Genomic DNA, 27,679 nt, shown 5'->3' on the forward strand with positions numbered 1-27,679 from the left:
CAAATCATACCTTAGCCACGTCGCTTTAATTCTTCTGCCTTAGGCTGCTCCTACATAAAATTGTTGTGTGAACATTAGAGAAAATGAATGATTTTGAGGGGGTTGGTAATCAAGTTAAATCTCTGCCACAAATGTAACACCTGGGCTCTATTCCTTATTGATTTTGATCCTCCATTTTTAGGAGGTTGCAACTACTGTAGTGCATTTCATTACACATATATCCCTCGCTACCAAGGAGCTCAAGGCAATATATGTGATACTTCCACCCTGTTTGACCCTCACAACAGTCCTGTGAGGTAGGTTAGGCTGAGAGTGGCTGCTTCCAGACCAGCAGTTATCTGATATGCACAGGAGACTATGTCCAATATCTGATATGTTCAAGGGTGTACAATTTTGCCAGCTAGTGGTTGCTATCCTGCGCTTTCCAGTGCAATTTTCTGTCACTTTTTAATCGGGCTACTTTTTGTGATTAGTACAACGATCCCGTCAATCAATATTATAACATGATCATGCAGAATAATCTAGTGAGTTAGGCCATTTGCCCATCTGGCACAGTACTGTTTACACTGGGAGGCAGTGACTCCCCAAAGTTTGAGGCAGGGATCTCGATCTCTCCAAGACCTATACCTGTAATTGAAAATAGCCTGCTTCAACCCTTTGTGTATTTCAGAAGGTGGTCTATCTGTGAATATTGTTGCAAACCTCCAAGCAGTGCAAAATTCTGGGGGTTCCAGGCGCTTACCCAAAGGGAATGAGGTTTGCTGTGAGGATAATGTGGGTATGCCTGGGATAGCTCAGTTGCTGCTGGTCCCTTCCGATCTCTGCAATTCTATGACGTGCAAGGAGGACAGCTGATCTCTGCTTAGTCTACTTTACACAGTTTTTCAGAGAATAAAATTGAGGGGGCCCTTCAGCCAGTCACTCTCTCCCTACCTATCTCCACAGGGTTGCTTTATAAAATGGGCAGAGGGGGCTTGAGTCAGCCACGCTCTGCCCAGCCTACCTCACAGGTTTGTTGTGTTGGCACAGCATTGGAAACCATGGCTGGGTCTCTAGACCCAGCAAAGAAGCATTTCAGGAAAAAGTCGTCGTAAACTTTATATGAGAAAACCGCGTTGGCAAAAACGGAACTTCACAGTGCCATCTTGGTGTCGCCGTGTGTTACAATGCACAAACATATATAAAATGCTCTTTTTTTACCAATCTACAGCTGAGTAGGTAACACGTCAAAGAAGCGATTCAGTTAAACGCGTTGTAAGTTTCCTACAGGGGCATCCCGTTGGCGAAAGACGGGACTCCACATCGCCACCTGGTGTCACAGTGTTATAACGCAGATAAAGCGCTTTATCTTTACCAATGTAGCTGAGTCAGTGCATGTTTACTGCCTTGAGCAATATGTGTGTGTGTGTGTGTGTGTGTTTTGATTAACAAAATTAAATATACATATATACCCTTTTAAAATACATTTGAACACACACACACTACAAAATGCACATTTTCAAATGTTTTTTTTTAAATTTTGTTAATTAAAAAACCAAAACGTAGGAGTGCAACCCCATTATTAGCCGCAGCCCCCAGTGATTGCTAGAAAGGGTTCGCCGCCACCTGTGCTACTAGAAAGGCCCCAAAATTAACCCCCGTTACGCAGCGCAGTCCTGCAGGGCGATGTAGCAGCATGCGGCAGGCGTTTAATCTCAGTGGGGGCCTAACGCCCAGACAAGCGGGCGCAAGATCGCAGCCTTATTTATGCCTGTTTACTCAGAAGTAAACCCTGCCGCGTTCCATGCGGCTCGCAACCCACACCCCAGCCAATAAGCGCGCCCCCCCGCGCGCGCGCGCGCACAGAACCATCGCAAAATGATTTACTGCCCGTCAAGGAGGCTCGAACCTTTGACGGACAGCTTCGCGAAAGGGCACGCGGGGACTGGATGTTCAATAGCCTTTGTTCCTCCCTCCGCCCGTCCCGCGGGCGGCGATTGGGTTAGCAGGATCCCCGGCGGAGCCTATAAAAAAAGCCGCGCGCGGGCGGTGGGGTGAGGTGAAACGGCGTTTAGCGTGGTGCTCCGCCCACCTGTGGCTTTTTGCGAGCTGGGTGGTTTGCTCTGTTCAGGTGCAAGGGTGGGGGAAGGGAGGCGAGGCAGAGAAAAAGGCGGGAAATGTGTTTTGAGGGAAGGGGCCCTTTGGAGAGAAGGGGGGGTGTCTCCACTTTATTTTTCTTGGGTGTGTTTCCCTCAAAGTCAACTCGCCCTTGAGTTCCCCAGAAGAGAAGTTGATCGTTCCTCCTCTTTTTGGCATTTGAGTTCCCCCAGAGGGCACATGCCACACACCCCCTCAAGGGAGCTTCCTTACAGGGTTGTTTGTAAAATAAGCCGCAAAATTAAACCATGGAAGCTCATGTTGGTTTAATTAGAGTGGGAAGGAAATGCACTACAAAGGCCATATATGTCTGGTTTTGGTTTGTTTTCAGTTGGGGGCAAACTTAAAAGGTCCACAAAATAGAGACCAAAAGCTTTAATTTCTTGGCATTTTGTCTTTGGGCAGGAGGTTGAGCTAATGAAAGGATTTGGGTGGGGAGAGGAAAATGGAGGTAGTGAAGGAGCTGCTCCCCCTCACCCCAATCTGCAGTTCAAAATGTGTAATATAATTGTGTGTAGCAGGATGATGTGTTCCCATAGGAAGCTGTGTTAGTCTCTTGCTGCAAAAAGTTGATAGGCTTGTGGTACCTTGAAGGCCTAACCATTTTTTAATGGTTTGCGGACTAGTGTCTGCTTGAATTTTTTAACATTTGGAAATGCTAGATATATGTGTTTGTATTGCTCTGAACTATTTACTATTTCTTTGATTCCCCCAGTTTTTAATCACAATATATTTATATTTTAACGAGTTCAGCAAAATCCTTGCTTCCCTACTGACAGACTTTGCCACCCATTTGATTTTGGGTGGTGCACTTTTTTTTAATTTTAAGCCCATTACTTAAATTTGTGGCTGATTCAAAGCTTACAAGAATGAAGTGCTTCTTCACTGTGTTTCAAATCAGTAGGTTACATGCACCAATACTTGACCCATCAGAAATTGGGGCTCTATAATTTTCTTCAGCACCAATGTATGCTACCTGCTTTTTATCGGTAGGTCTTGTTTGCTCCTCTTAAGAAAGTACTTGGGGAAACTCCAACCACCTGTGTGACAGACTTCAGTGAAAGAACATAACAATGGTAATCTGGAAGGATTTTGATTTTTGTTTTGCAATATTGCCTTTCTTTTTCTCTCTCTCCACTTACCCCATCTTCAAATGGAAAGAAAATGTGATGAAAGTGGTTGAAATCTGGGTTTCCCCGCCAATAATAGTCCCAATGGAATTCAGTAATTTGTTGGTCACACATTTTTTAGAAGCGGTGCTATTTCTCTCCCTGCCATTGGCAATATGGCTTGTTTATCACTCCCACAAAGTGGGGGGTAATTGATGGATAAGAAGTAATTCTAGCAGGATAGCCATGCCAGTCTGTTACAGTTAAAGAAAGCCTTCAAGCCCCTTAAAAACATAATAAACAGTGTGTGTCAGGAAGTCTGGTAACCTGGGGCCAAAGGTGCTGCAGCACCTACAGGTGTTACTAAAAGGTTTGGTGCAGTCAGAGATTAAACCCTGAGCTTCTCTTCCTAATACTTGTAAATCTGGAGTGCCCTTCCAGAAACATTTGGCGGTAGTAGCAACAGGAGTACCTCTTGAGTATGTATGAAATACACTTTAGGCAGCTAGGTAACTGGTTATCCTCCGGATCTAGAACCTGTGCACTAAGTTGGACACTGGCTTCTATGTACGCCTGTGGCCCAGCAGCACTCACTACTCCCAATATCAAAGTGGTGTTGAGTCCAGAAATGAGTGCATATGTTGGCCCACTAGCTGGGGCTCAGGTTAAACCTCTGGGCATGTGGGTGATATAAGCAGGAGTGTTACTTTAGACAGAATAGTGTGTGGCTGGCAGCAGTTGCTTCTGCCCTGTGCTGCAGACCATGGCTGAGCACAAAGCACATTGCTTCTTCCAAAGAACCCTGGAACTGTAGTTTACCCCTTACAGAGCTACAATTCCTAGTGCCCATGTCACATGTGTGGTCTAAACTCCAGGAGTGATAAAAACCGGGCTCAAAGCTTGCATTGGAAAAAGTTGCAATGTATGAAATACTGTAAATTGCTTTGGGATGCAGTTTTGGGAAATATTTACATTGAAATAAATAAAAAAAATACAGCCTATTCTGTGATACAACCTGCTAGTATATCGGGGAATTAGCCACTGTGTTTTAATGACTTCAGTCTTCCTAGTGCTTGCTTGTATGTGTATTCTCAGCCCAAAGCATTGAGGAGACAGCCTAAATGAGAACACATGTCCTCTTCAGCCTCTGGTTTTTCCAGTTCCCTTGAACTATTTGCAAGCTTTTAACAGGAATTTACGACTTGTATAACGTTTATACAGAAAAGGGTGTGTGCCATCCCATCTGGGAAGATTTTCAGTCCTCGTGCCTATTATAAGAATTCTAAGGTCTCAAATATAGAATAAATGTTCATAAATCTACAAGGCAAACACATACATAAGTATAAATAGTACAGGAGAGCAATCCTGAAGCCATCCTTTCCCAAACTGACCTTACATATATCCCCTGCAGTACGGAAGGCAAGTGGGGGAAAGCCTTCCCATTATCTTTTTGCTTACAAATCCTGTCTTAAGGACATATTTCTGTATGAATAAGGTGAGCCTGTGACCTGGATTCAGGAACTAAAGTATTTACCATCACAAAAGAATGGCCAGGCTGCCCAGGTAATGCAATCAGTGACCATTATCAGATATCTTGGCAGACAGCCTCCTTCTGTGATGTATGTATGATGTTTTGTGGGGTTGGTCTTGGGCTACAGGGTGGGCAATTTCAAAAGTCTATATAAGGGCTTGCACTATTGTTCTAGGTTCTCCTTCCTGCGTGTGGTGAGTGGGGACCCTGTTGCAACGGTTTATTTCTTTGCAATAAAGATCAGGCTTTGCTTCTCAATATACCCTGGTTGGCCTCTGTTATTTTCTCCTACCGAGAGGGAACCCACTTAAGGACTCTATACGGGCTCCAGAATACCCCATAAGGGAAAGGAAGCAGGGGGTTTTTTTCTTTTAACATGTCCTATAATGCAAAATTGTCCCAGATTCTTAGTGGAGGGAAGATAGCATTTTATGTTCATTGGTAATTTGGAATCTAAACTATTTCCTCCACAGAAAGGTTCTTTTTGAGCCTCTGTTGTTCCAACTTGAGACGAAAAATGCGGGACAACCAGAGCACTTGTGTCCCTCCTGAGGTCACCACAGGGGTGAAGCCAGGGAGCACAAGACGACGACAGCGTGTCACACATGGTGTTGGGGTACTCAGCAGTGATGCACAGGGGCCTGAGAGAGAGAATACCACAGCAGCCTTGAAAACTTCACAGCAACCACCTTTGCTTTTACACAGAGAAGAACAAGAGGCCTTCTTCAATCTCCTGGGTGAGATACCTGACCCCACAGTCCTGTCCAGAGATTGGTACCATGCAGACTTTCTCGCCCCTAGCAGCTCTGCCAAATTTTAAATGGGTATAGTAAAAATGTTGCCCAGTTCTTAGTCAATAGCCTGATTTGCAGATAATGCTAAGTCATTACTTGTTTAGGCAAAATGGTGTGCGTTTGACTGTCTCCCAGCAGGCTAACCATGGACTCTCTTGCTGCTGCTTGGACATGCATACCAATTTATTTGCACAAAGCTTTTACAATGAGGTTAAATTCTTTCTACTCTTTACTGAACATTCATCCTGATTTGCTTGTGTTTATACATCTTGTTAATCATTTGCTTGCCTCAATACATTTCTCTCTCACTTTCCTAACTGCAAAAAAAAAATCATTCTCTTTTTAAAAGTGGATTTGTTGTACTAGGGTGATGGAGTTCTTTAGTCCACTTTAATTGTGTAAACCTAACATTTCTGGGTATTCCCTTGAAAATTCCTTACACAAAATACTGGTAGTCTGGAGGTACCTCATAGTTTGTCTTCTGGTGTCACACTGTGCTGAGAAACCCTGGTTGTTTTAACTTTGGTTTGGTGTTATGTCTGAAATCAGATGTTATGGCTCAGCCAGCCCACCCCAAGCTACAAAGATGAAAGGCCAGGGCAGATGGAAAACAAAGAAAAGAATTGGAGAATCAGTTTGCAGCATGCTTGTCTGTGCAAGAGAGCTCATGGTTTGTTCAACAAACCATGCTTAAACAAAACCATAGCTTTCTGTTAATGTGCAAATGCAGCCAATAGGGAAAATACCATCAGCTTTCCCCCAAAACTTCCCAAAGACTCCTACAAATTGTACTGTACATGAGCTTCATTAGATACTTTCTCACCCTTTGATTCAGTTCTCAGCAAGATGAAAACTGTCTACTTTAATCTATATGGTAGTTAAGCTTGGAAAGTGGATCGCTCAGAATGGCTGCTTGGTTGAATGTAACAATAAACAGTGCTTCTCAGGTACCACAAATATACATTGAAGCTGCATGAGGCAGTTGGTTATAAAAGCTTTAGATAGCCCACAAATAATGGTATGGATTAAAACATGTTTTGCTTTCTTTTCTCATCAGAGGATAGTTTGATACAAGAATTCCTTTCAATGGATACATGCTACAGGATCTCAGATAAGGTAGGTGTGTCCCCCAAGTCCTCCACCCTACACTTTCAGTATTACAGCATGGCATTCAATTTTTTAATTATATGAATGCCAAAGCAAAGAGGGAAATTTCACGACAACATTGCTTCTTTCAGTGAGAGTGCTAGAGGGGAGCAATCAATGCAGTTACTAGAAGAACACTGTAAAGTTAATAGCATTTTTGTAGTAATTGCTTTATTTACATAAATTCAAGCAGGAGTGTAGTGGAAGTAAATGAGCTGCCATCTACTCACCTCTGAAACAAATATTCAAGCAATCATCTCCACATGGCTTGCATCCCAGTTTCCACCAAAAGCAACTCTCATATCTCACTCTTTAACATGCATATTAAGCCATTGGGAACAGTGATTTGGGGGGCAAGGCATCATCTGTATGCTGATGCCCAGCTTTGTCTATCTTTGTGCTGTCTGAATTTGGAGAAGATGTACAGGTACTTAATCAGTGTCTTGAGACAGTGACAGGCTGGATGAAGACCAATAAACTGAAGCTGAATTCCCAAAATTTTTGAGGTGATTGGTGCTTCCCAGGTCCAGAAAATAGGTGAGCAGGCTACTCTGAACGGGCTTGCAGTTTCCCCTGATACATTGGTGCATAGTCTGCAGGTACTCCTTGATGCTACAATTTCTAGAGACTCAAGTTAGTCCTGTACATGGGGATGCCCATAAAAACAATTTAGAGATTGTAAATAGTGAGAATTGCAGACCCCAAGGTATTGACTAGTGCAGCTGTGCAATACTGGTCCTTAAAAATCTGCACAGGCTGCTCATTCACTACTGAACCTAAGTCAAGCTGCTGGCTTTGACTTACAAAGATTTAAATGGCTTCAGGCCCAGCTGTTTGAAGGAGCACACCTGCTTACTATTTGAGGCGCACCACAAATGTTCTTGTGCTTGTACCATTGCCAAACATAGTTTGGGGTTTCAAAATAGAGCCTTCATTGGGGTAATGCCTTGGTTGCAGAACAGCCTCTCCCAACCTCAAAGTCATGCAGGCTTCGTCACTATTTAATTTTTGCTGCCAGCAGAAGACACTTCTTTTCCTTATGACTTACACATTAGTAGTAGTAACCATTTTAATGGTGTGACAGATGGAACAATTTACATGTTTAATTGCAGACTGTAATGGTAGTTTTTTTGTTTTGTTTTTTAATCTGATTAGTTTATCTGTGTTTTAGTATGACATCTGCCCTGATATTGTTTTGATGCTAAAGGGTGGGATATAGGAATTCAATAAATAAATATAATCCATTTTCAAAACTACCTGCTTCACTTTCTGTAGCCTCCCCCCTCCCCGCCCCCCAAAAAACCTGGTGCCTCCAGGTGTTTTCAACTGCAATTCCTATTAGCACCAACCAACCATGGCAAGCTGGGGCTGATGGAAGTTGTAGTCAAAATCATCTAGTGGATACCAGGTTGTGGGAGGCTGTATAAAGAACTGCTTTTTAACTCAGGAGTTAAATTTCAGACAGTATCACAGTGATAGGCCCATTTGCAATCATGATTGGTAAAGTGGAAAAGAAAACAACCACAAACCTCTGACTGAACTCTGGATAAACCTTCCTGTGTAGTAACCAACCAACAAAGCAGGGCATAATGTTGATTCTTTGCTTCTCATTGGAGTAAGGTCTTGTAGCTTATCTACCCTCTTAATGCTTTTGCCTTCCTTTCACATCTCTTAAATTATTATTGTGGTCTGCTATAGACTTTATTAAAGCTAAGCTGTCTTATTCAGTATCTTATAGCTATGACTATGATGTACTTCAAACGTGCTGGCCTGCATACGGAGGAATACACACGGACTAATCTCTTCATAGCTCTGTAAGTTGGTGCTCTTCTATTGGTTCGGTCGTGTGGGGAGGTGACCTGTAATGTTTATTAGGCTAGGAGTTTAGTTCATGTCACCAAATACTTGCTATTCATTATATTTATTAGTGCAGCAGAACACCTCTTACAAAGTGGGGGGAAAGGTTACTATATTAGCTCACTGTAAGTTAACAACAAGTGAAACTAATTGCGTTTCTCCCAGTCACAATTTAGTTACAGGTGCAGAGGACCCCTGTTTCTAACTGGAAACTGTAACAATGGGGAGAGGGGAGCTAAACTTTCCTCCTCACCCAAATTCCATCGGTACAATTGCAGCAAAAATCACCTGTCCCCAAAGTGCAAATAGGTTTAGAGAAAACTCCTGTTGTAAGCAGGTGATTTTTTAATTTTTTTTAATTTTTTTGCAAATGAAGTTGTTGAAGAACATGATCAGGGGCAGCCCAATTAGTGTCATGTGCATCTAGGCCCCAAGACTGCAATCTTAACCTGTTATACAGGTGCTAATTGTTGAGGGGCAACTTCAGGGTTCCTCCTACTCTGTTTTCTTGGGCTTCTTTGTGAGTTGAACTAGACAACACTTCAAATAGAGGGCTGTTATTTGTAGAACACATGGCCACCCTTGATGGTGGAGAGGAAAGATATTGGCTACAGTGAGCAACGTTTAACCCCTTAGTTCTTGAAACTGTTATAAGCTGGAACATAACTTCTCTGGTGAACTCCTGCTGCTGCTTGAAGACCATCCATTGCTTTGTGAAGGAATTCTGGAGGCTTTCCACTGTCCCCCACACCACTTTTTCCTGATTACAGGTATCTAGCAAATGACATGGAAGAAGACACAGAGGACTACAAATATGAGATCTTCCCCTGGGCACTTGGTGACAACTGGAGGAAGCTTTTCCCACAGTTCCTGAAAATGCGGGATGGCTTTTGGGCCAAAATGAAGTACAGAGCATTTGTTAGCAGACGCTGCTGTGACGAGGTTAGCTGCAGATCACTTGACTTGCTGTGTTCTTGGCGTTGGTGTGTTAAGATAAATGAAGTTGGGTGGCAGGGAGAGCAGAATAATCTTCTCATCATGCTGGGGGATCTACTGGAATTTGTTTCCTTGGGATGTGGGGGAGAAACGATGTGGCTGAAGGAAATTCAAAAGTCTCAAGGTTCAGTCCTTGGCATCTCAGGTACGAATGGGAAAGTCTCTTGTATTTTTATTTAATTTAGCAAACTTCTGTACCACCTTTCAAGAACAAATTCTCCCCAAGGCAGTTCCCATGAAATACAGCAATAAGATTTTAAAACAACTCAGTAAAAGAATCCCATATAATTAAAAGTAACAATCAAACATCAAAATTGCAGCATAATGTATTTACCATGACTGGGCGACATAGGCTGTGTATACACACTACCTTTAAAGCACATTCAAAGAATGAATTTTCTCCTCATATAATTGTGGGCACTGTAGTTTGCTGAGAATTGTAGCTTCATGGGGGTAAACTGCAATGCCCAGACTTTTTTTAAAAAGTGCTTTAAAGTTGTAATAGGTATGCAGCTACAATCAGACCCCTAGCTGCAATTAGGCTCTGCAGTCAAGACAAAAAAAGCCCTTGTTAATAAAGTCTGTATAAAACTATCCAGGCATAAGCCATGCCTAACATTGTATGGAACATTATTCCACAATTGCAGGATGACCACCAAAAAAGCAGCAGGCTAATGTCTTTTTCTGGTGATCATGTTAATAGGTCTTCAGAAATGAAGGTATGGGCAGCGGTGTGTGCATATAGACAATACTTCTAATCACTGTTATATTTTTAGAAAAAGTGGTGCCAGAACTCACCATGAACGCCTCCCTCTTTCTCTTAGAATGGCAGTGGCACCCACCTGAGGTGCCAGAACTGAGTTCTGGCGAGTTTCCCCTGGAAAAAAGCCCTGCTTGTAAGAATAAAACCCTGGAGAGCTGTTAACAATCAGTGATGACCTCAGGTTTGAGGACTGAATTTGACCCTCCAGGCCACACCCTCTCACTGACCGTACTGAGTTAAATGGACCAGAGATTTGAGACTATGATATATGGCAGGTAAAGGTGAAGGGACCCCTGACCATTAGGTCCAGTCGTGACCGACTCTGGGGTTGCGGCGCTCATCTCACTTTATTGCCCGAGGGAGCCGGCGTACAGCTTCCGGGTCATGTGGCCAGCATGAGTAAGCTGCTTCTGGCGAACCAGAGCAGCGCACGGAAACGCCGTTTACCTTCCCGCTGGAGCGGTACCTATTTATCTACTTGCACTTCAACGTGCTTTCGAACTGCTAGGTTGGCAGGTTACGTGGCACAAAATGTTCGGTTCTCTTTCCCCAAAGTTTTCCAAACCTAGTTCTCTTTTGGGATGATTCGGGCTTCCTTTTTTCTAGATAATGTTAAAGGAGCCCACACACTGGGTCTGGTCCCGTGAACGAGCCATTCACCACAGTGGGGCGCTGAGGAGTTACCTGAAAAACGAAGAGGACTTATTCCCTAGAGGGCCTGGCGTTACGCCCCCAGTCTGCCTTCTCTGTGTGTTTGATCTGGAAAAAGAAGATGCTGGAATAATGACACCTCTTGCTGGCAGTATTCCTGCCAGTGACTTGCTGCCCTCCACAGCACCGAAGCAGAGTTTGAGTGGCTTCCCTTTGCTGATGACTGACTACAGCATGCAGAGTAAGTAGTAACGGTGCCCAACTTTCAGCTTTTTGGAGTCTCTTAATATACGGCATTCATTCCTGCCTGGGAAAGTGTTGGCAAATTGTTCCCCCCTCCCCTTGGGTGCAGTGTGAGATTTGAATCTGAAAAAGCAAATATTAAATTCATAGAAAGCCATGAGTCTGATAAGATTACAGAAAGATGGTGCAACTTCCTCTGTTAACAATGTGGGTTTGACAAAAGGCTTGTAGATTTGATACCTTCCAACTGTCCCAGTCCCAGAGGACATGCGTAGTAGAGCCTTAAAGTGTTGGTGAACACCCATCAGCCCCAGCAAGTGCAGCAGTTGTAATCCAAAACACCCAGGCTGGGGGAAGGCTGCTTTAAGACACGTTTACCACTGAAAATGTATTGGAACAGCTTTTGAGCGACAGCTTCTCCTGAGCTGGTTTTTCTTATCGGGTGCTAAAGAAAGTTTAACCACACCCCTGTGCTTCCAGACATCCGGGTGCAGGTGTGGCAAAATTCTCCCAACATGTGGTGAGCTGATCACTAGTACCTTCAGTTAAGAGTGAATACATACCCCACTGTGTCAAGTTACTGCTTGGTAAATGAGCACCCCGGTTGTGTCCTGTTGGCAAATCTCTCTCCCCTGCCTCCTCCTATTAAAGAATGAGTGTGTTCAACAGTGAAAATATGCACACTTACAGACTTGGTAGATTATTATTATTGTTTACTTCCGTTCAGGCCCAACTACCAACTGGGAGTAAGGAAATAATGTTTCTCTTAGGGGTTATCTTGCAACATTCTCACACAGAAGTAATCTGGAATTGCTGATATGCTCAGCACTCTGCTCAGTGTACATGCACTCTGTACGGCACCAGAATTTAGTTTGGATTGGCTGACGTAGTGTTGTTGGGAAGATGGCTATCCCTTCAAATGGGGATTTAATAACTTTGTGAACCCTTTTAAAGCACTTGATTTATAGATTGCTTTATTCGATGGGCTCTGCAGTCTGCCCCTACCCCTGACAGAAGGCTTCTGTCCTTAAGGGATTCATAACTTTCTAATCAATATTTCTAAAATATAACTGCTAAACTCCCAAAGGCATAGTTTTAGTCTGAATCTTTTTTTGGGCAGGCCTACAGGAACCTGTGATGGAGGCAGAAGGAACACCCAAAGACTGCCAATATCTGATAGCGTCCGAAGGCTGAAGACAACCCTCTCTGCAATATTTTTCTCCTTGGAGTGGCATTATTTGGATGTTCTTACTCTACATCTGCGGTGATCTATTTATTAAGCACTTTATCTTCACGTTCATAAGTACACAGCAACGTCTGCTTGTGTATTAAAAAAAGCTATTCAGTATGACTTGTATTATTATTATTTATTTAGATTTATATACCACCCTTCATCTGAAGACCACAGGGCAGTTTACAACATAAAAATGCAAAATAAGGACACCAAATACATAACATAACAAAAACCAATAAAGCCCCTTCCCAAAAACACATTTAAAAGGCCATAGATAAAGTTTACCAATTGTGAGCCATTAGAAATGACTTTTTGAAGGATTACACCCTTGCCTTTTGCTAGCAAGGAATGGAGTGGTCAAGGGTGACCTACTTAGTTTATTCTTCTCTTTGTACCCCTGCCCCCTTTCATGGCTTGACTTATTTAAGGTACCAGTTCTGCTGAAATATTTTTTATTATAAATATTTGGTTCCCACCCCTTTTTTAAAAAAAGGTACTGTGTAATTTAACTAGATATATAGATAGCATGCTACCCCAAGTGTGAGATTGCAGGGGGTTCCAGACACCTTACCCAGGGTTTGGTTTCCTTGGAACAGGCTTCCTCGGCCCTCCAGATGTTTTTTGAGACTACAATTCCCATCATCCCTGACCATTGGTCCTGCTAGCTAGGGATCATGGGAGTTGTAGGCCAAAAACATCTGAAGGACCGAGTGAGGAAGCCTGCCTTGACATGAGAAACAGCTGAGACGCTGTTTTTTTTAAAAAGATATTTATTAAAGTTAAAGGGAAAATACACGAAGTACAAAAATACATAGAAAAAACAACAACAAAATACAGAAAAAATAAATAGAAAATAGTTAAAAACAAATCAATCTTTTCATATCTTAGATTTCATTTACTTATTTCCCCGACCTCCTCACACCTCCCTTTTTTGTATTCCCATTCACATGGTTAATTCAGCAAATCCTTACCCTCTTTATTTTTATCTTAATTCTATGTCTCAACATATTATAACTTTATATTTTCATCCGTTATCAATCCATTTTTACATATTCTTATTAACCTTGTTGCTAAGGCCGCTTCATTTCAATCCGACATCATTTTAACATTCATTAATTTTACAATGTTTCTGCAAATAGTCTTTGAATTTCTTCCAATCTTCTTCCACCGACTCTTCTCCCTGGTCTCGGATTCTGCCAGTCATTTCCACCAGTTCCATATAGTCTATCACTTTCATCTGCCATTCTTCCAGGGTGGGTAAATCTTGTGTCTTCCGAAACAGCTGAGACTCTGGTGGTTTTATGATATATGATTTATTTACACCTATATACAACCTAAGCCTACAATGGAGGGACTCACAGCATTGACAGCCCAGGAAGGTCTGCTCCCATAGCCACCGCCTTGGATCCTAGCAGAAGCCAGGCATTCTCCCTCACAGGCTTTCTGCCTGCCGCTAGCTGCTAGTTTGCACACACAACTCTGGCCTTTGCCCTTCTAAGCACCAGCCAGTTGAGGGAGGGGGAGCACCTATTTGCTTTCTGGCACAGAGCCACTTCCTTTGTTACCTTAATGACCCATACTTAGGCCATTGCCTCACCAAGAAGCTGTCCTGACTATTCCAGCAATTGAATCTTTGCCAGATCCAGGAATTAGAAAGGGACTCATGGAATACAGCCTAACCACCCCCAAATCACAACACATTCTACACTTAAGCTGGTCTGTACCTTTGAAAAAGAGCAGCACATTAACCTTCCCTAGTTGAGAAGATCTAATTCTGTACCATTTTTACAGGGTCCATTGCCCTCACTTGTCTAGTACGAACTGTATCGCCCCTGTTGTGCTGTGTTCACCTTTTTAATTTCTGCCAACCTCAGAAAACCTGACTAAAAAAAATATGATCCAGTAATAACCCAAACACCACAATTTTTGATCATCTTTGCCACAGATTTCTGTCTTTAAGAGATAGAGTGAGCCTTTCTCTAGCTATCTACATACACATCAGCACATGCTCTGCTATTAGGAACAGCCTTCTGACCATCTGTGTCTGCCCATCTAGTTCAATGTTGTCTACACTGACTGGCAGTGGCTTTCCAGAGTTTCAAGCAGGGGTCCCTCCGAGAGCCCTCCCGCAGGTGTGGGGAACCGTTGCCCCCCCCCCAGATGTTGCTGAGCTGCAACTCCCACCATCCCTTGCCATTGGCTATGCCCGTTGGCTTTCACAGGTTTTTGGTCCCGAGACATCTTGAGGACCAAAGGATCCCCACACCTGACCTAACGGGAGATGCTGCAGGGAGTGCACCTGGAACCTTTTGCACGGAACGCACGCGATCTCCCACTGGTCCGAAACGCCCCCCCCCCCATGGCCAGTGCCTTTCAGCACCGTGTCCGCCTGGTTGATCCTCCAGGTGTTCTGGAACTACGCTCCCTGGTCAAATGGGCTATTGTAGTTGGGGGCTGATGATGGGAGATGGATTCCCCAAACACCCGGAAGGGCCACCTGGTGGGTTACCCTGAATCTCAGCTGCAGAGAGGAGACGCTCCGGAGTCACCCTAAGAGGGGCGATGCCTGAGCGCGTCTCTTTGCGCTCCCTTCGGCCCCGCCGTTGCAATGCAGAGAGGATGCAGCGAACGAGCCGAGGAAGCCGCCGCCGCCGCCTTGTTTTGCTGGAAGCAGAGCGGCTGCAAGGGAGACGAAGAGCAGGCCGGCCCGCTCAAAACTTCCTTCCCAAGCTGGCATGGCCCCTCCTTTCCCCGAATCGGGCCTCCTCCTTCCCCCAATCTCTCCTGCCGCCTCCAGGCTTCCCTTTGCTGGCGTGTGTGTTTGTGCGTCTTGCTTCACGCTCCTGGCCCTGGGCAAACGCCCATTTTTATGAAAGGAGGAGTTTGGCAGGGAGGAGTCGCTGCTCTGCGAATTGGCAGCGATAGCGGGACTCTGGGCGGGTTGCAGAGGGCGGAGAGGGGGGTGAAGCTACGCTCGCTCGCTTGCTTGCTTGCCTGCCTGGGCTTCCCCCTCCCACCCCCCGGTTCCTGTCTGCGCTTCTTCGGCTTGCAAAAGGTTGCCTTGACACGGAGCCAGGCCGAGGCAACGATCTAGGCACAGGTAAAATGAAATGAAAAGCTTTGGGGAGTTGCAGTGGTTTTGGGAGGGGGCTATTTTAAGTGTGGGCGCTGGAGGCTTGGAAGCAGCTGAGAGCGCGGGTCGGGTGGGGGCGAAGGGGAAGGAGTTGCATTTCTGCTATTATTTAATAAAGCGCCTCCGCCTCTTGCACAACTCCAGCCCTCCTGCGGGACGGAGTTTCCGCCGCCCTGGCGGATCAGGTCCTTTTCTGCACCGCTTCCAATTGACCCGAATTGTTGCAGTGGGGGGTGATAAGGAATAAAGAGCCCCAGTTTCGTTTCCCCAAAAGGAAGGAGGTGCGTAAGTTTAGCAATCTCTTTGCGCCGCCACCCCAAAGAAGAAGGGCTTAATCACGGCCAAGAGTCTCTGCCAAGGAAATTCTTTTCGGCGAGATCCAGTGGGACGTCACCTCTGAGCATGTGCAGAGAGGTTTCTTTTCTTCAGAGCCAGACCCTGCAACACATGCAGAGTTCCAGAGGAAAGATCAGATTCTTACAAATGACAGACATTTCCAACGTGGGTCGAAAAATATATATGCAGCTTAACTTAACACATTCAAAAGGGTGGCAGGACTAGTCTGTCTCCGCAGGAACAAGAGTTTTGCAGGCACAAATCTCTTGGTTGTGGCTGAGCTAGGAAATGCTAACCTTGAAAAGAGGGTTAATGGCTATGTTCCAAGCTCTTTTGTCTAAAATGTTTTGGAAATAATTACTGCTATTAAAACCAATAAAGCCTGGTGCTGCCTTCAAAACCGGTCTTCCGCTGCCATATGTGCTCTTAAGTTACAAAGCTGAGCTTGGTTCTGCATGCAGGGGGGGCCCAGGCTCCCCAGGTCGGGAGCTGCTGCCAGTCAGTGCAGACAGGCTGGAGCTAGATAGGCAACTGGCCTGACTCAGTACGAAGCTAGTTTCCTTTTTTGCTTAGGGCCAACTCGGTTAGGAAGGTCTGTATTAATTCCCATTGTAGATGGAGCTGAGAGCAGTACAGCAAAGAACAGATAAAGAGATATTACATTTGGGGCAGGGAGGGGGGTACTTGAGGAAGGTGACACTCTCAAAGCCTAGCAACAGTTGGAGAAGCACTGCATTCAGGAGTGTGGCGAAATTAAGTACTTTCCACGCCACATGGAATTACCTTGGAGAATTTACCGGCAGAAGGATGTAACAGTGGCTGCCAGTTGTTTAAAAAAGGTATTACGTAATTCCAGTGGAACTCCCAGTTCCAGAGGCAGTGTTTCTGAACACCAGTCACTGGGGATTGCAAGAGGGGAGAGTTGCTGTAGCAATCAGGTCCTGCTTTCAGGCTTCCCTTGGGCATCTAACTTCCTGCATTGCAGGGGGTTGGACTAGATGAGCCTCGGGTCCCTTCCCGCTCTACAATTCTATGATCTGGTTGGCTGCTCTAAGAACAAGATGCTGGACCCTGAAGGGCCATTGGACTCCTCTGGCAGCCAGGCTTTCCTGGTGTTCTTAGTTGGTGGATGTTGCCATCATGCTTGGCTTGTGGGCTTCTGAGAATCTGAGCATGGGTTCCTCACTAGTGTTCGAAATTAGCCAGGTGCCAGGTGTATTTTGCATCTGGCTTTCAACCACTTGCAACCAAGAGAAGATGCCTGGGCACCAGGAGGGCGCCTGACATCTCCACCAACTGGGGATCATTGAATCTGGATTGCTTTCACACACTAATTACGCCGTTCTGAAGTATTTGATCAGTTACATTTTATCTGCGCAATCGGAATTAATTTCAGGAACCCAAATGCTTTTTCTGTGCAGCAGGAGCAGGAGCCATTAAGAAACAAAGATCAATAGATGGGCCAACACACTGACTCAGTACAGTGGTACCTCAGGTTACATACGCTTCAGGTTACAGACTCCGCTAACCCAGAAACAGCACCTTGGGTTAAGAACTTTGCTTCAGGATGAGAACAGAAATCGTGCTCCGGCGGCACAGCGGCAGCAGTGGGAAGCCCCATTAGCTAAAGTGGTGCTTCAGGTTAAGAACAGTTTCAGGTTAAGAACGGACCTCCGGAACAAATTAAGTACCACTTTTGCACCAGCAGCCTTCCAGGGAAAGAACTTTCAGTTTAAGATCTCCTCTTTAACCCTCGCCAGGCAGCAACCCTGTAGATAAGCCTGTGATTAGTATTGGGTCTGTTTGTTTGTTTGTTTTGCTGGCCTGGTTTCCATGCTAGCTGTGTAGGAAGGGAAGCGCCTTGACTTTTAACAGCCAGCAGGGAAAGCATTCCCAAGTAAGCTGTTGAAGGAGGGATGGTTGACTCCCTCACTCTTCCACCAGCCAGGCCAAGCGCAAGAGAGCCCCTTTCTCTGCAGCACAATATAGAAACACAGTGGGTTGGCTTCCCTTTCTTGTTGCTGCTTTTGGAAGGGGCCGTGGTTAAGTGGAAGAGCACTTGCTTTGCATGCAGAAGGTTCCAGGTTCGATCCTCAGCAGTGGCACCTCTCTTTCCTCCAGCCCCAGAGAGCTGCTGCCAATCAAGGTGTAGACCAGGGGTCAGCAAACTTTTTCAGCCGGGGGCCAGTCCACTGCCTCTCAGAACTTGTGGGGGGCCGGACTATATTTGGGGGGGGGGTGAACGAATTCCTATACACACCAGGCAGGTCTCACAAATAACCCACAAATGCATTTTAAAAGGACACATTCCATTAGGCCAGACACTATTGTAGATGATAAAAATAAAAATTAATTTTTTTCCTAACATCCAGTGATGATAGTCATTGTTTGGACGGGGAGGCCCTCGCCTGGGTTTGGTGCTGTGTTGCGGCCTGCTAGGCCTCCTGCTGCCAGCACCTCTTCTGCACTTTGGGGGTGGGATGGGGGCCCTCCTGCCGGTAGCAGAAGCCCAATTGCTGCCACGCCAGCAGCAGGGTGAGCTCCGGACTGAGGGAAGACTCCAGAGGCCTTCCCTCAGTCCGGAGCCTTCCCGCCGGTAGCGGAGGCCCAATGACTGGGCAGTCGCTGATCACATGCAGCCACTGCCTGCCCATTGGCCAGGGCCTCAAACAGCTTTGCAGGCGATTGGCCACGACTGGCGCCCCGCCTTTGCTCGCAGGAGGGAGGGAGGAGGTGCCGCCGCAATTTGTGAGAGGGAGATGGGGGGGAATGGTGGTGCAGGGAGGGAAATGGCGGCCAAAAAAACCAAATAAACAAAAACCCACACCGTTTGCGGGCTGGATCTTGAAGGCAACTGGGCCGGATCCAGCCCACAGACCATAGTTTGCCGACCCCTGGTGTAGACAGTATTGAGCTAGACAGACCCAATGGATCTCACTTGGCATAAGGCAGTGTTTGAATGCTGCAAACATGAGACTCTGGGTTCTGGGTTCGAGCGCCACCTTGGGCAAAAGATTCCTGCATTGCAGGGGGTTGGACTGGATGACCCTCGGGGTCCCTTCCAACTCTAAAATTCTACAATTCTATGATAATAAGAGGAAATGCAGTAGATTGTTGTAGCAGGTGGGAAAAGTAGACCGGGATCTTGCACCTTGCGTAGTGGTATAGAAGATGGAACTTCTGCTGACAGAGCCTTTTTTAGGCGATAGTGGAATGTGCAGTTGATATGGGCAGGCCAAATGAGGATTTGAACCCCGATCTTCTTTCTCCTGGTCACATGAGGTTTTGACCACTGCCTTTCTTCACTCCATCTTACTAGCAAGTCTTAGTGGCCCTCTTGTAGCCAGGAGGCTCAGCCGTGGAACTTACAAAGCAGGCGAATGGGAAGGAAAGGCCATAGGTAGCTCAGTTGGTAGAGCATGAGACTCTTAATCTCCAGGTCGTGGGTTCGAGCCCCACCTTGGGCAAAAGGTTCCTACATTGCAGGGGGTTGGGCTGGATGACCCTTGGGGTCCCTTCCAACTCTACAATTCTGTGATTCTAAGAACTCAGCGGCAAAGCATCCAGGAGGCCCCTTGTTCAATCCCCAGGCATGACTAGTGGTGCCCTCTGTCCAAAACCCTGGAGAGCTGCTGCCAGTCTGTGTAGACAACACTCGTCTAGATGCACCAAGTAGTGCAAGGCAACTTTCTTAGTATGGAAGAATGACTCTTCTGTGCCCTCATAAAGGCAGTATTTTGCCTCCAGCATAGCAACACTAGAAAGAGTATGAAATTTTCCTGCTTGTAGCGGGAGAGTCTCGCCCTTCGTTTGAGTCTCCTGTTCTGTTGTCAGGTTTTTGATGGTGAGAGAGAGAAAGTGAGAACTGTATCAACTCTCAAAGAAGGAGGAAACTTAGTAGGCTCTAAACAATTGAATTATATTATCAAGCTCCTTTCCTCTGTCGCTTACCACCACAGAGTACATTGAACGTGTTCCCCTGTGAAAAAATAGCAGAATGCGTGTTGTGGTCATTTTATGGTGTCATTGTTTGGAAAAAAACCATGTTTGCCTCTTTTCCTGAGGATCCACAGCGGTTTTTCTTTCTGCTCACAGATGACTGAGCAGGGTGGGGGGAATTAGCAAGGACTTGGGTAGACGCAGAAACTTTTCGTAGACTTACTCGCAACGCTTACTCTTGAACTCTGACATTTGTTGCAATGACTTACAAAAGGTGAAGAATCTTTGTTTCTGTTCAGCTTTGTTGCAAACTGCCCTGTTTCCATCACTCTCACTTTCTCCCTCACCCCACTTTGGTGATTCTTAATTTCATTCAGATAGTTTCATACTATAGAGCTCTACCTCCAGTTGTCAGAAGCACTATGCCTCTGAAGAACAGCTGGTGGGCATTGCAGGTGAGGGAGCTGCTGTTGCATTGAGGTTCTGTTTGCAGGATTTCCATGAGCATCTGGGCCTTAGGCCTGACCTGACGGAGCTCTTTTGATGTTAACCCACACAGCTGAAGGCCCACCATCAGCCTGAACAGCGGCCTTGTCAAGTGTCTGAAGCAAGCAGTCAAAACAAGATTGATCTCCTGGTGGACCACCACAAAGGCCTGCACTTAGACTGATGCCTTACAAGTTGGGCAGGCCTCTGATGTGCTGTGGTTAAGAGTTGTTTGGAAACCAGGAAGAGAAGTTTGCATTAATTATAGTTAAGCATTATATCCGCATCAAGGAAACAGTAGCGTGGTGTTCTGCTTTTCTCAGACCTTGCCAGGAATATGATTCGCTGTTCTGGGCATAGCAGTTTAAGGAGGGTACAATGGTACCTTGGGTTAAGAACTTAATTCATTCTGGAGGTCCGTTCTTAACCTGAAACTGTTCTTAACCTAAGGTAGCTTTAGCTAATGGGGCCTCTCACTGCTGCCACATGATTTCTGTTCTTATCCTGAAGCAAAGTTCTTAACCCAAGGTAGTATTTCTGGGTTAACGGAGTCTGTAACCTGAAGCGTCTGTAACCGGAAGCGTCTGTAACCCGAGGTACCACTGTATTGTCAAACTGGAATGTGTCCAGACTGTCACTGACCTTCCATATGTCTTTGATCACAACTCTCATCAGCCCCAGTTAGCGTGGCTGTAGTCCCATCCACTCTGGCATCATACAGGTGTGCTGTCTGGGGCTGGTGGGAGCTGTAATCCCAAACATTGGCTTGGCAAAGGCTGGTCCAGGTGGGAAAGATGGTGTAAGGAAGCTGGAGATCAAGTCTTGTAGTGCAGGGTTGACAGAGTTGGGTATGCTTTAGCCTGGAGAAGGCACCCTGTAGAGGCAACACATCACCTTCGCCTGTTGCCCTGGCTCAACAAATCCACTTCAGAAACAAAAGCGGGACTTTCTGAAGTTGGAAAAGTTCAGTGCTTTTATTTTTTTTCTGGGGGGACACCGAGGTACGCATACCCCTAAACATTTTGTGAATCTAAGTTTGGCCTCATTGAGGGGCAGTATTTCAATACGAGTAGGAAAATGAGAGTACCCCTAAACATTTTTTTAAAGAAAAAAAGTACTGGAAAAGTTTATGAGGAATTGAATTGAAAAATGTGGGATTTGTTGGTACCCGTCTTTCTCGAGAGACAATAGAGTGCACTTCCAGGGGTGAAGTTAAACCACTGCATTAGCAGCAATGAAGCAGCCTCCAAAATTTTGCCAAACGCATTTTGTACCTGGCTATTGGCCACTTGCAATATATCCTATATTTCTATCTGATCTGCACAATCAGAATGAATTTCAGGAATTCAAAGTCTTGCAGTTTTCGGTGTCTGCTGGAAAAATGGGCAATGATGGAGCAGCTGGATCTCTCTAGGCTAGGAGAATATTCTGTCATCGTTGTGTCAGAGTGAGGGTGTCAGAGTCCCTTGTTGTCACCATCCTTTGCCTGAGGGGAGAAACGACGCAAAGGGCCTTCAGAGGTGAGCAACCTTCTTGAGCCACTGAAACACAGCCTCAGGCTAACCTTGGATGTCATCAAGGCACAATAAACCCAGTGAACCACCGTTATATCTACTCCCAGCCAGGCTTAAGAAGGAAGTTTCCAGTTTAGTAGGGGGCGGAAATTAACAAGCTTTTTTCTTCCCAGTAGTCTGTTGGTGGTAATGTATATAAAGCCGTGCATAATCTTATTTGTGGGGAAACGGAGAGGATCTCTTTCCATATGTCTCTAGGCTTAAAGCAAATGAGGGCAGGTTTGCATTTTGTCTTGATGGTGGTTAGAAACAAGGCCTTGATATGAATAGTTGAACAGCGGTGCTACAGCTGTAGTACTTTACAGTCCTTTAGTGATATCTGTTTACAATATAAAAATATAAAAATACATACCATTAAAAAAAACCACACACCTCTCCCACTGGTAGCAATATGAGCTCCCCCCAGAAGCTGCAGGGAGGGTGGGGTGTAATTTTGTCAGTGTCACAACTCGGGAAGTGTGAAGCCCGCAGTCCTTTTGCTGTACTGTGATTTAATTTACTTATTTTATTTCATTTAACACTATGTACATACTGCTTGGTTGTAAATAAAACTTCTAAGCACTTTGCAAACAGAAAAGAAAAACATCGAAATCGTCAATAAAAGAAAGAGTTAAAAGCAGGTGTTTTTTTTTTAAGTTCAAAAAATGTAATTAATATCAACAGTTAAGAGCAGATTAAACCACATGCTGGCTTCTATGCATTGGTGTAGGTTTCCCTGAACAAAAGTATTTTAGCAGGTGCCTAAAAGATTGCAGCGAAGGCATCTTGCTTGATTGCTGACAGGGAATTCCAAAGAAAGAGTGCTGCCATGCTAAAAGATAAATTTCTTACAAGTGTGAAAGCAATACTACTATATCTGGTTTTGCCCTAAGAAACAAAAAGTGATTGCCCCTATATCTGCTGTGCATGCAGAGTCTCTGCAGGGTTTCAAGAAGGAAGTCTCTCCCAGCCCCACTTGGAGATGACAGAGATAGAGACTGGGATCTTTCGCATACAAGGCAGACGCTCTACAGCCCTCGCCCTCCCTAGACGTGTGACATACTCATGGTTGGTCCCCAGTCTGGGATGGTTGCCAGTTCACAGCCAGCCTTCACTTTCCAAATTATTAATTTCACTTGCAAATTGGCACTATTTACTCAGCTGTGGGTTGTTGTTTTTTGGATCTGCTCCCTGGCTCGAGGTGTCTGTGGGACTTAATGTTCCCGGTTTTGGCACTTATCCCTTGACTTGCAAGACAGGAGGATCCCAGAGCAGGATGTGCTCTGTTTTTTGGAGACTACAAAGCCCATCATCCCTAGCTAGCAGGACCAGTGGTCAGGGATGATGGGAATTGTAGTCCAAAAGCAGCTGGAGACCCAGGTTTGAGAAACCCTGCTTTCCAACATGGATGTGGGGCCCGTGGCCCTCCAGTTGTTGCTAGACTGCAACACCCATCATCCCTGACCAACGGCCATGGTTGGCTGGGGCTGATGGGAGCTGAGAGTCCAATAGTGTCTTGGAGGACACCAGATCCCCCAGCCCTTGTTGTATAAAGGAAGCAGCTGCCCCTTCTCATCCTTTTGTACTTGAGATCCTTCTAAGTCTGCAGTCCTGTATGCCTTTGCTTGGAAGCAAGTCCCATTGAACCGAAGACTTGCTTCTGAGTAAACAGGCATATAAGTTTTAACATTTTACCCCCTGAGAACCTAGAGGACGGATTTACTAAAGTTCCCTTCAGGGATAGGTACTGCCCATGCAATTATTTAGAGGAGGGGTGATATAACTTTGACTCTCAAGGTGTTGCTGAACAATAACTCCCATCTGCCCCGACAAACATGGCCGACATCTCCAGCAACACCCAATTTATTAATTAAATAGGTCTGTTGTTCTGTTCTGTGTCTGATCTGAGATCCGTTGCTATACAGCTTCAAATCCTCAGATCGGCACTTTTGATAAACAGATAACATGCCCCCCCATGGAGAAGGGGAGGTGCCAAATTGGGGAGCTGTTGTGTTTTTCTGGAGCAACCAGCGGTTTTACAATATTGACAAGATCAGCGATGGTTGGTGCCCATTGAGGACTGGTGAGGTGAAATGCAAGGAGCCCAGTAGAAGCCTGAGCCTATGGACAAACCTTTGAACTATACAGAGCTCTTTGTCTGCCAAACCAAAGGATTATATCTGGTGCTAATCTTACTCAGATTAATTGAAATGAATGGCTCTACATTAGTCATTTCCGTTATTTTCAGTGGGTCTACTTTGAGCAGGACTAGCACTGAATGCAACTGGAGGCATATCCACTGCCCATCACAACTTCAATAGTTGTGATCTTTGGAGCCAAAGTCTTCAAACACCGCCCCAGGGTATTCTACTGTTTTTGGTGGGGGGGGGTGGAAAAACAAAAGCTCTCAAATTCTGAGCAAACGGGTCTTGTTGATTCTTGTGTTTTGCTCACCTTTTCTCCCCCTGATAATACCTTTCGCAAGTCTAAACACATTAATTTCTTGCTCGGGTGTGGCTTTTGAGTACAGTGCGCCAGGCGCAAAAGTACGTACAAAGGAGAGGGTTGCGGCGAGGGTGACTCACTCGGAGCCGGGTTATCTCTGTGCCTGGCTTTACCTGAAAGACCTGTCATGATATTAATGCAAATGGAAGGGGGAAGGTATTAACGGCTGACAGGTTTATAAGATTCCCTTTCTCTGCAGTCTCTTCCATCTAACCCATTGATTGTTGCCTTGGTCTTCTGGCTTGAAAAAAAATGGCAGCCCTATTAGCATTTTGCGGGTACTGCCAATTGGGACTGGGGTGGGTGGGCAGGAGGAGGGGAGCCCCACAGGAGGCGGAGCCAGAGCCAAAGCCAACAAGAGACGGAGGCAATTAATTCTAGTTTTGTCTCCATTTTCCTTCCTGTCTGCAAAACGGAGACAGAAGAGAAGGAAGCTGACAGGCCTGCCTGTAAGTATGAAGGCCAGCAGGTGGATGCTGGCTGAACACCTATTAGCCTTGCCAGGAATTATCTATCTATTTATTCATTAATTCACACAGTCACTGTCCCACTCACGAAAGTGTAGAAATGGTGTTGTCAGATCAGACTACCAGAAAGAGAACTGGTTTTAAAGAAAATTGGAAAACGTTTGCAGAATACTTAAAAGCGCAGTGTAAAAAAAAATGTTAGAATGCAAATAGGATTTGAGTAAGAGCAGCAGTGGAGGCGAACTTTTTAGTTTTTATTGTGAGTCAGGCTTCCTCAAACTGGGCCCTCCAGATGTTTTTGGCCTACAACTCCCATGATCCCTAGCTAGTAGGTCCAGTGGTCAGGGATGATGGGAGCTGTAGTCTCAAAACATCTGGAGGGCCGAGGTTGAGGAAGCCTATTGAGGTAAGGTGAAGGTATAGAGTAACTATAATATGCAGCATAAATTGAAATTTTGAGGGAACCATGGAGGGAAGGGAAGTCGTAGGTGGAATGATTGCTAAATTTGAAATGTTGTTGGATTGTTTATTTGTTGACAACTTATAGAAATAAAATTATAAAGAATAGAAAGCGGGGGAGGCCATCTCTCTGGTCTGGGATTCCTTTCTCAAGAGTGGACAGCCTCATGGCTCCTGGAAGCTCATGAGATGTGGCAATCCATCCTTGCTGTTTATTCCAAGCCCCTGGTATTTGGCAGTGCACTTGCCTCTGAACTTGGAGGCTCCATTTGTCCAGTCCTCTTTTAAAGCCAAGTAAGTTGGTGGCCCCATTGCCTCCTGTGGAAGTGAGTTCCATAGTTTCAACTATGTGCTGTGTGAAGAAGGACTTTCCTTTTGTCTGTCCTCCTGAACCGGCTTCCGTGGATGTCCTGGAGCTTCTAGCATTATGAGAAACAGAAAACTTTTTCTCTGACCACTTTCTGCACACCTCGGGTCATAAACGTGGCCGGAGGGTATGGTGCTCCCAGGCTCGCCTTGCCAAGGGTGGGGTGGGTGGATGTCTTTATGTGCATGCCAAATGTCTCATCTAATTGACTTGTGTTGGGTTAATCTTCTGCACATGCACAAACTCTGTAAACCTCCCCAGACATAGCGAAAGCCAGCCCTCCACACTGCTTTACCCAACTCACACATACCCTGCATTCAAGATTGCAAGAAATAAAATCTTTTAAAAATCCCATATCTATGAATTTGGAATTACAGTCGTACCTCGGCTCCAGTCGTACCTTGGGAGTTGAATGTTCCAGCTCCCGAATGATTGAAAACTGGAAGTGAGTGTTCCTGTTTTCAAACGTTCTTTTGGAAGCTGAACGTCCGACAGGGCTTCTGATGAGAAGCCACGCTTTGGAAGTCAAACGTTTTGGAAACCAAACGGGCTTCTGGAACGGATTCTGTTTAACTTCTGAAGTACGACTGTACCAGCAAAGCAGAGGAAGAAGGATATTTTGCTAGACTCCAGAGTAGGGATTGGGGAAGAAATTGGATCTTGTTTCCATCTTAAGAAGAAACAACCTAATTCACACTTGTCGAACCAATGCATGAACCCAGAGATTGGTATCCTTCAAAATGTGCATTTCTCTGAAATTTGCAGTGCAGTTCTCCCACCAACCAGTGTTTACAAAAGTGTGCTTATTAGAGGAAAGTGTGCATAAGAATGCATATATTAGTAAAACTGATAAAATTGCTAGCAAAAAAAAAAATGTGTATGTTAGTCAAAACAGCACACAAAAAATTGGGTTGTATCCAACAAAGAATAGATACAGTGAAATACAATTTCACTGTATCTACTCTTTGCTGGATACAACCCAATTTTTCCAGTTGGTCTAGATACAGCCATCAGTTTATTAAGAGAAATTGGCACTGAAACCCTGACAAATTTCCGTAAGAATTTTAAAAAGCACAACCAAATTACTAGAGAAATATGGAGAACTGAATTTGAGATTCGAAAACTGAGAAACAAGAAATGAGAGATTCATTTATCCCTAGTCCGAAGAGACGATTTTGCTGGCGCAAAGTACTAGTAAGTCAGTGAAAAAAAATGGATTTCTTTGGAGGAGCCTTTCCTGAGGAACAGCATTCACCAAATATCTGTTCTTTTTGCAATAGATCTTTCATCACATTTGCTTTAAACTTTGTTTTCATCCCTCACCCCACACACCTTTTCCTGCAAATGTGTGCTAAACCTTCCCCAAAGCTGGGCTGAACTCCAGAACCTGTCTTCCAGGGACAGCCCAAAATATTTACATTCCCGAGGTGGAAATTCCTAAATGACATTTGCCCTCTACAGCATTGTTGTTGTTGTTTTATTTTAAAAAATAGTAGTAGTAGTAGTAGTAGTAGTAGTAGTAGTAGTAGTAGTAATAGAATAATAGTTTGGAATACCGTATTTTTCGCTCTATAAGACGCACCAGACCACAAGACGCACCTAGTTTTTGGAAGAGGAAAACAAGAAAAAAAATATTCTGAATCCCAGAAGCCAGAATAGCAAGAGGGATCGCTGCACAGTGAAAGCAGTGATCCCTCTTGCTGTTCTGGCTTCTGGGATAGCTACGCAGCCTGCATTCGCTCCATAAGACGCACACACATTTCCCCTTACTTTTTAGGAGGGAAAAAGTGAGTCTTATAGAGCAAAAAATACGGTACTTCATCCTTATTTGTCTGTCTGTCTACTTACTGTATTAACAGTAAGAAGAAAATACTTTTTTTAAAGGCCTAAGTTCGTCATGTCCATTAATTTCAACGCATCTCCTCTGAGTAGGATTAACTTTAGATATGATCTGAGGCTTCCAGGTCTGAGAGT

General features: G+C 45.0%; 2 protein-coding genes and 1 non-coding gene across 6 annotated transcripts in view; all 3 read left to right on the top strand.

The window, feature by feature from the left end:
• Positions 1–1,899: 1,899 nt before the first annotated feature.
• LOC128403437 (speedy protein 1-A-like) lies at positions 1,900–12,574 on the top strand. Of its 4 annotated transcripts, none has more exons than XM_053368207.1 (8): positions 1,900–2,033; positions 3,130–3,212; positions 5,250–5,513; positions 6,628–6,686; positions 8,445–8,530; positions 9,344–9,515; positions 10,939–11,224; positions 12,347–12,574. In XM_053368207.1, the coding sequence occupies exons 3-8, from the start codon at positions 5,294–5,296 to the stop codon at positions 12,418–12,420; spliced, it is 897 nt and encodes a 298-aa protein (XP_053224182.1). In that variant the 5' UTR covers positions 1,900–2,033; positions 3,130–3,212; positions 5,250–5,293; the 3' UTR covers positions 12,421–12,574. The 4 variants fall into 4 exon arrangements, with proteins under 4 accessions (XP_053224182.1, XP_053224180.1, XP_053224183.1 ...); XM_053368205.1 differs by lacking the exon at positions 1,900–2,033 and adding an exon at positions 2,038–2,110; XM_053368208.1 differs by lacking the exon at positions 1,900–2,033 and adding an exon at positions 2,038–2,110 and having other exon boundaries at positions 5,254–5,513.
• A 2,717-nt stretch (positions 12,575–15,291) lies between these two features.
• The window catches only part of CAPN1 (calpain 1), a 43,333-nt gene continuing 30,945 nt past the window's right edge, over positions 15,292–27,679 (top strand). Inside the window, exon 1 of the mRNA XM_053368091.1 lies at positions 15,292–15,560. The gene's annotated coding sequence lies outside the window, so the exon portion shown is untranslated. The remainder of the gene's footprint in view (positions 15,561–27,679) is intronic.
• On the top strand, positions 19,323–19,396 carry TRNAK-CUU (transfer RNA lysine (anticodon CUU)). The gene has a single exon. It is a non-coding gene; the product is annotated as a tRNA-Lys (tRNA).

The sequence above is a fragment of the Podarcis raffonei genome, chromosome 16 (genome assembly GCF_027172205.1).
Source record: "Podarcis raffonei isolate rPodRaf1 chromosome 16, rPodRaf1.pri, whole genome shotgun sequence".
NCBI classification, from domain to species: domain Eukaryota; kingdom Metazoa; phylum Chordata; class Lepidosauria; order Squamata; family Lacertidae; genus Podarcis; species Podarcis raffonei.

Excerpts from the sequence above, each read along its gene's own strand:
- LOC128403437 (XM_053368207.1), top strand. The coding sequence starts at position 5,294 with ATGCGGGACAACCAGAGCACTTGTGTCCCTCCTGAGGTCACCACAGGG. Across the intron at positions 5,514-6,627 it reads GGCCTTCTTCAATCTCCTGG|AGGATAGTTTGATACAAGAA; the intron begins GTGAGATACCTG and ends TTTTCTCATCAG. Across the intron at positions 9,516-10,938 it reads GCAGACGCTGCTGTGACGAG|ATAATGTTAAAGGAGCCCAC; the intron begins GTTAGCTGCAGA and ends CCTTTTTTCTAG.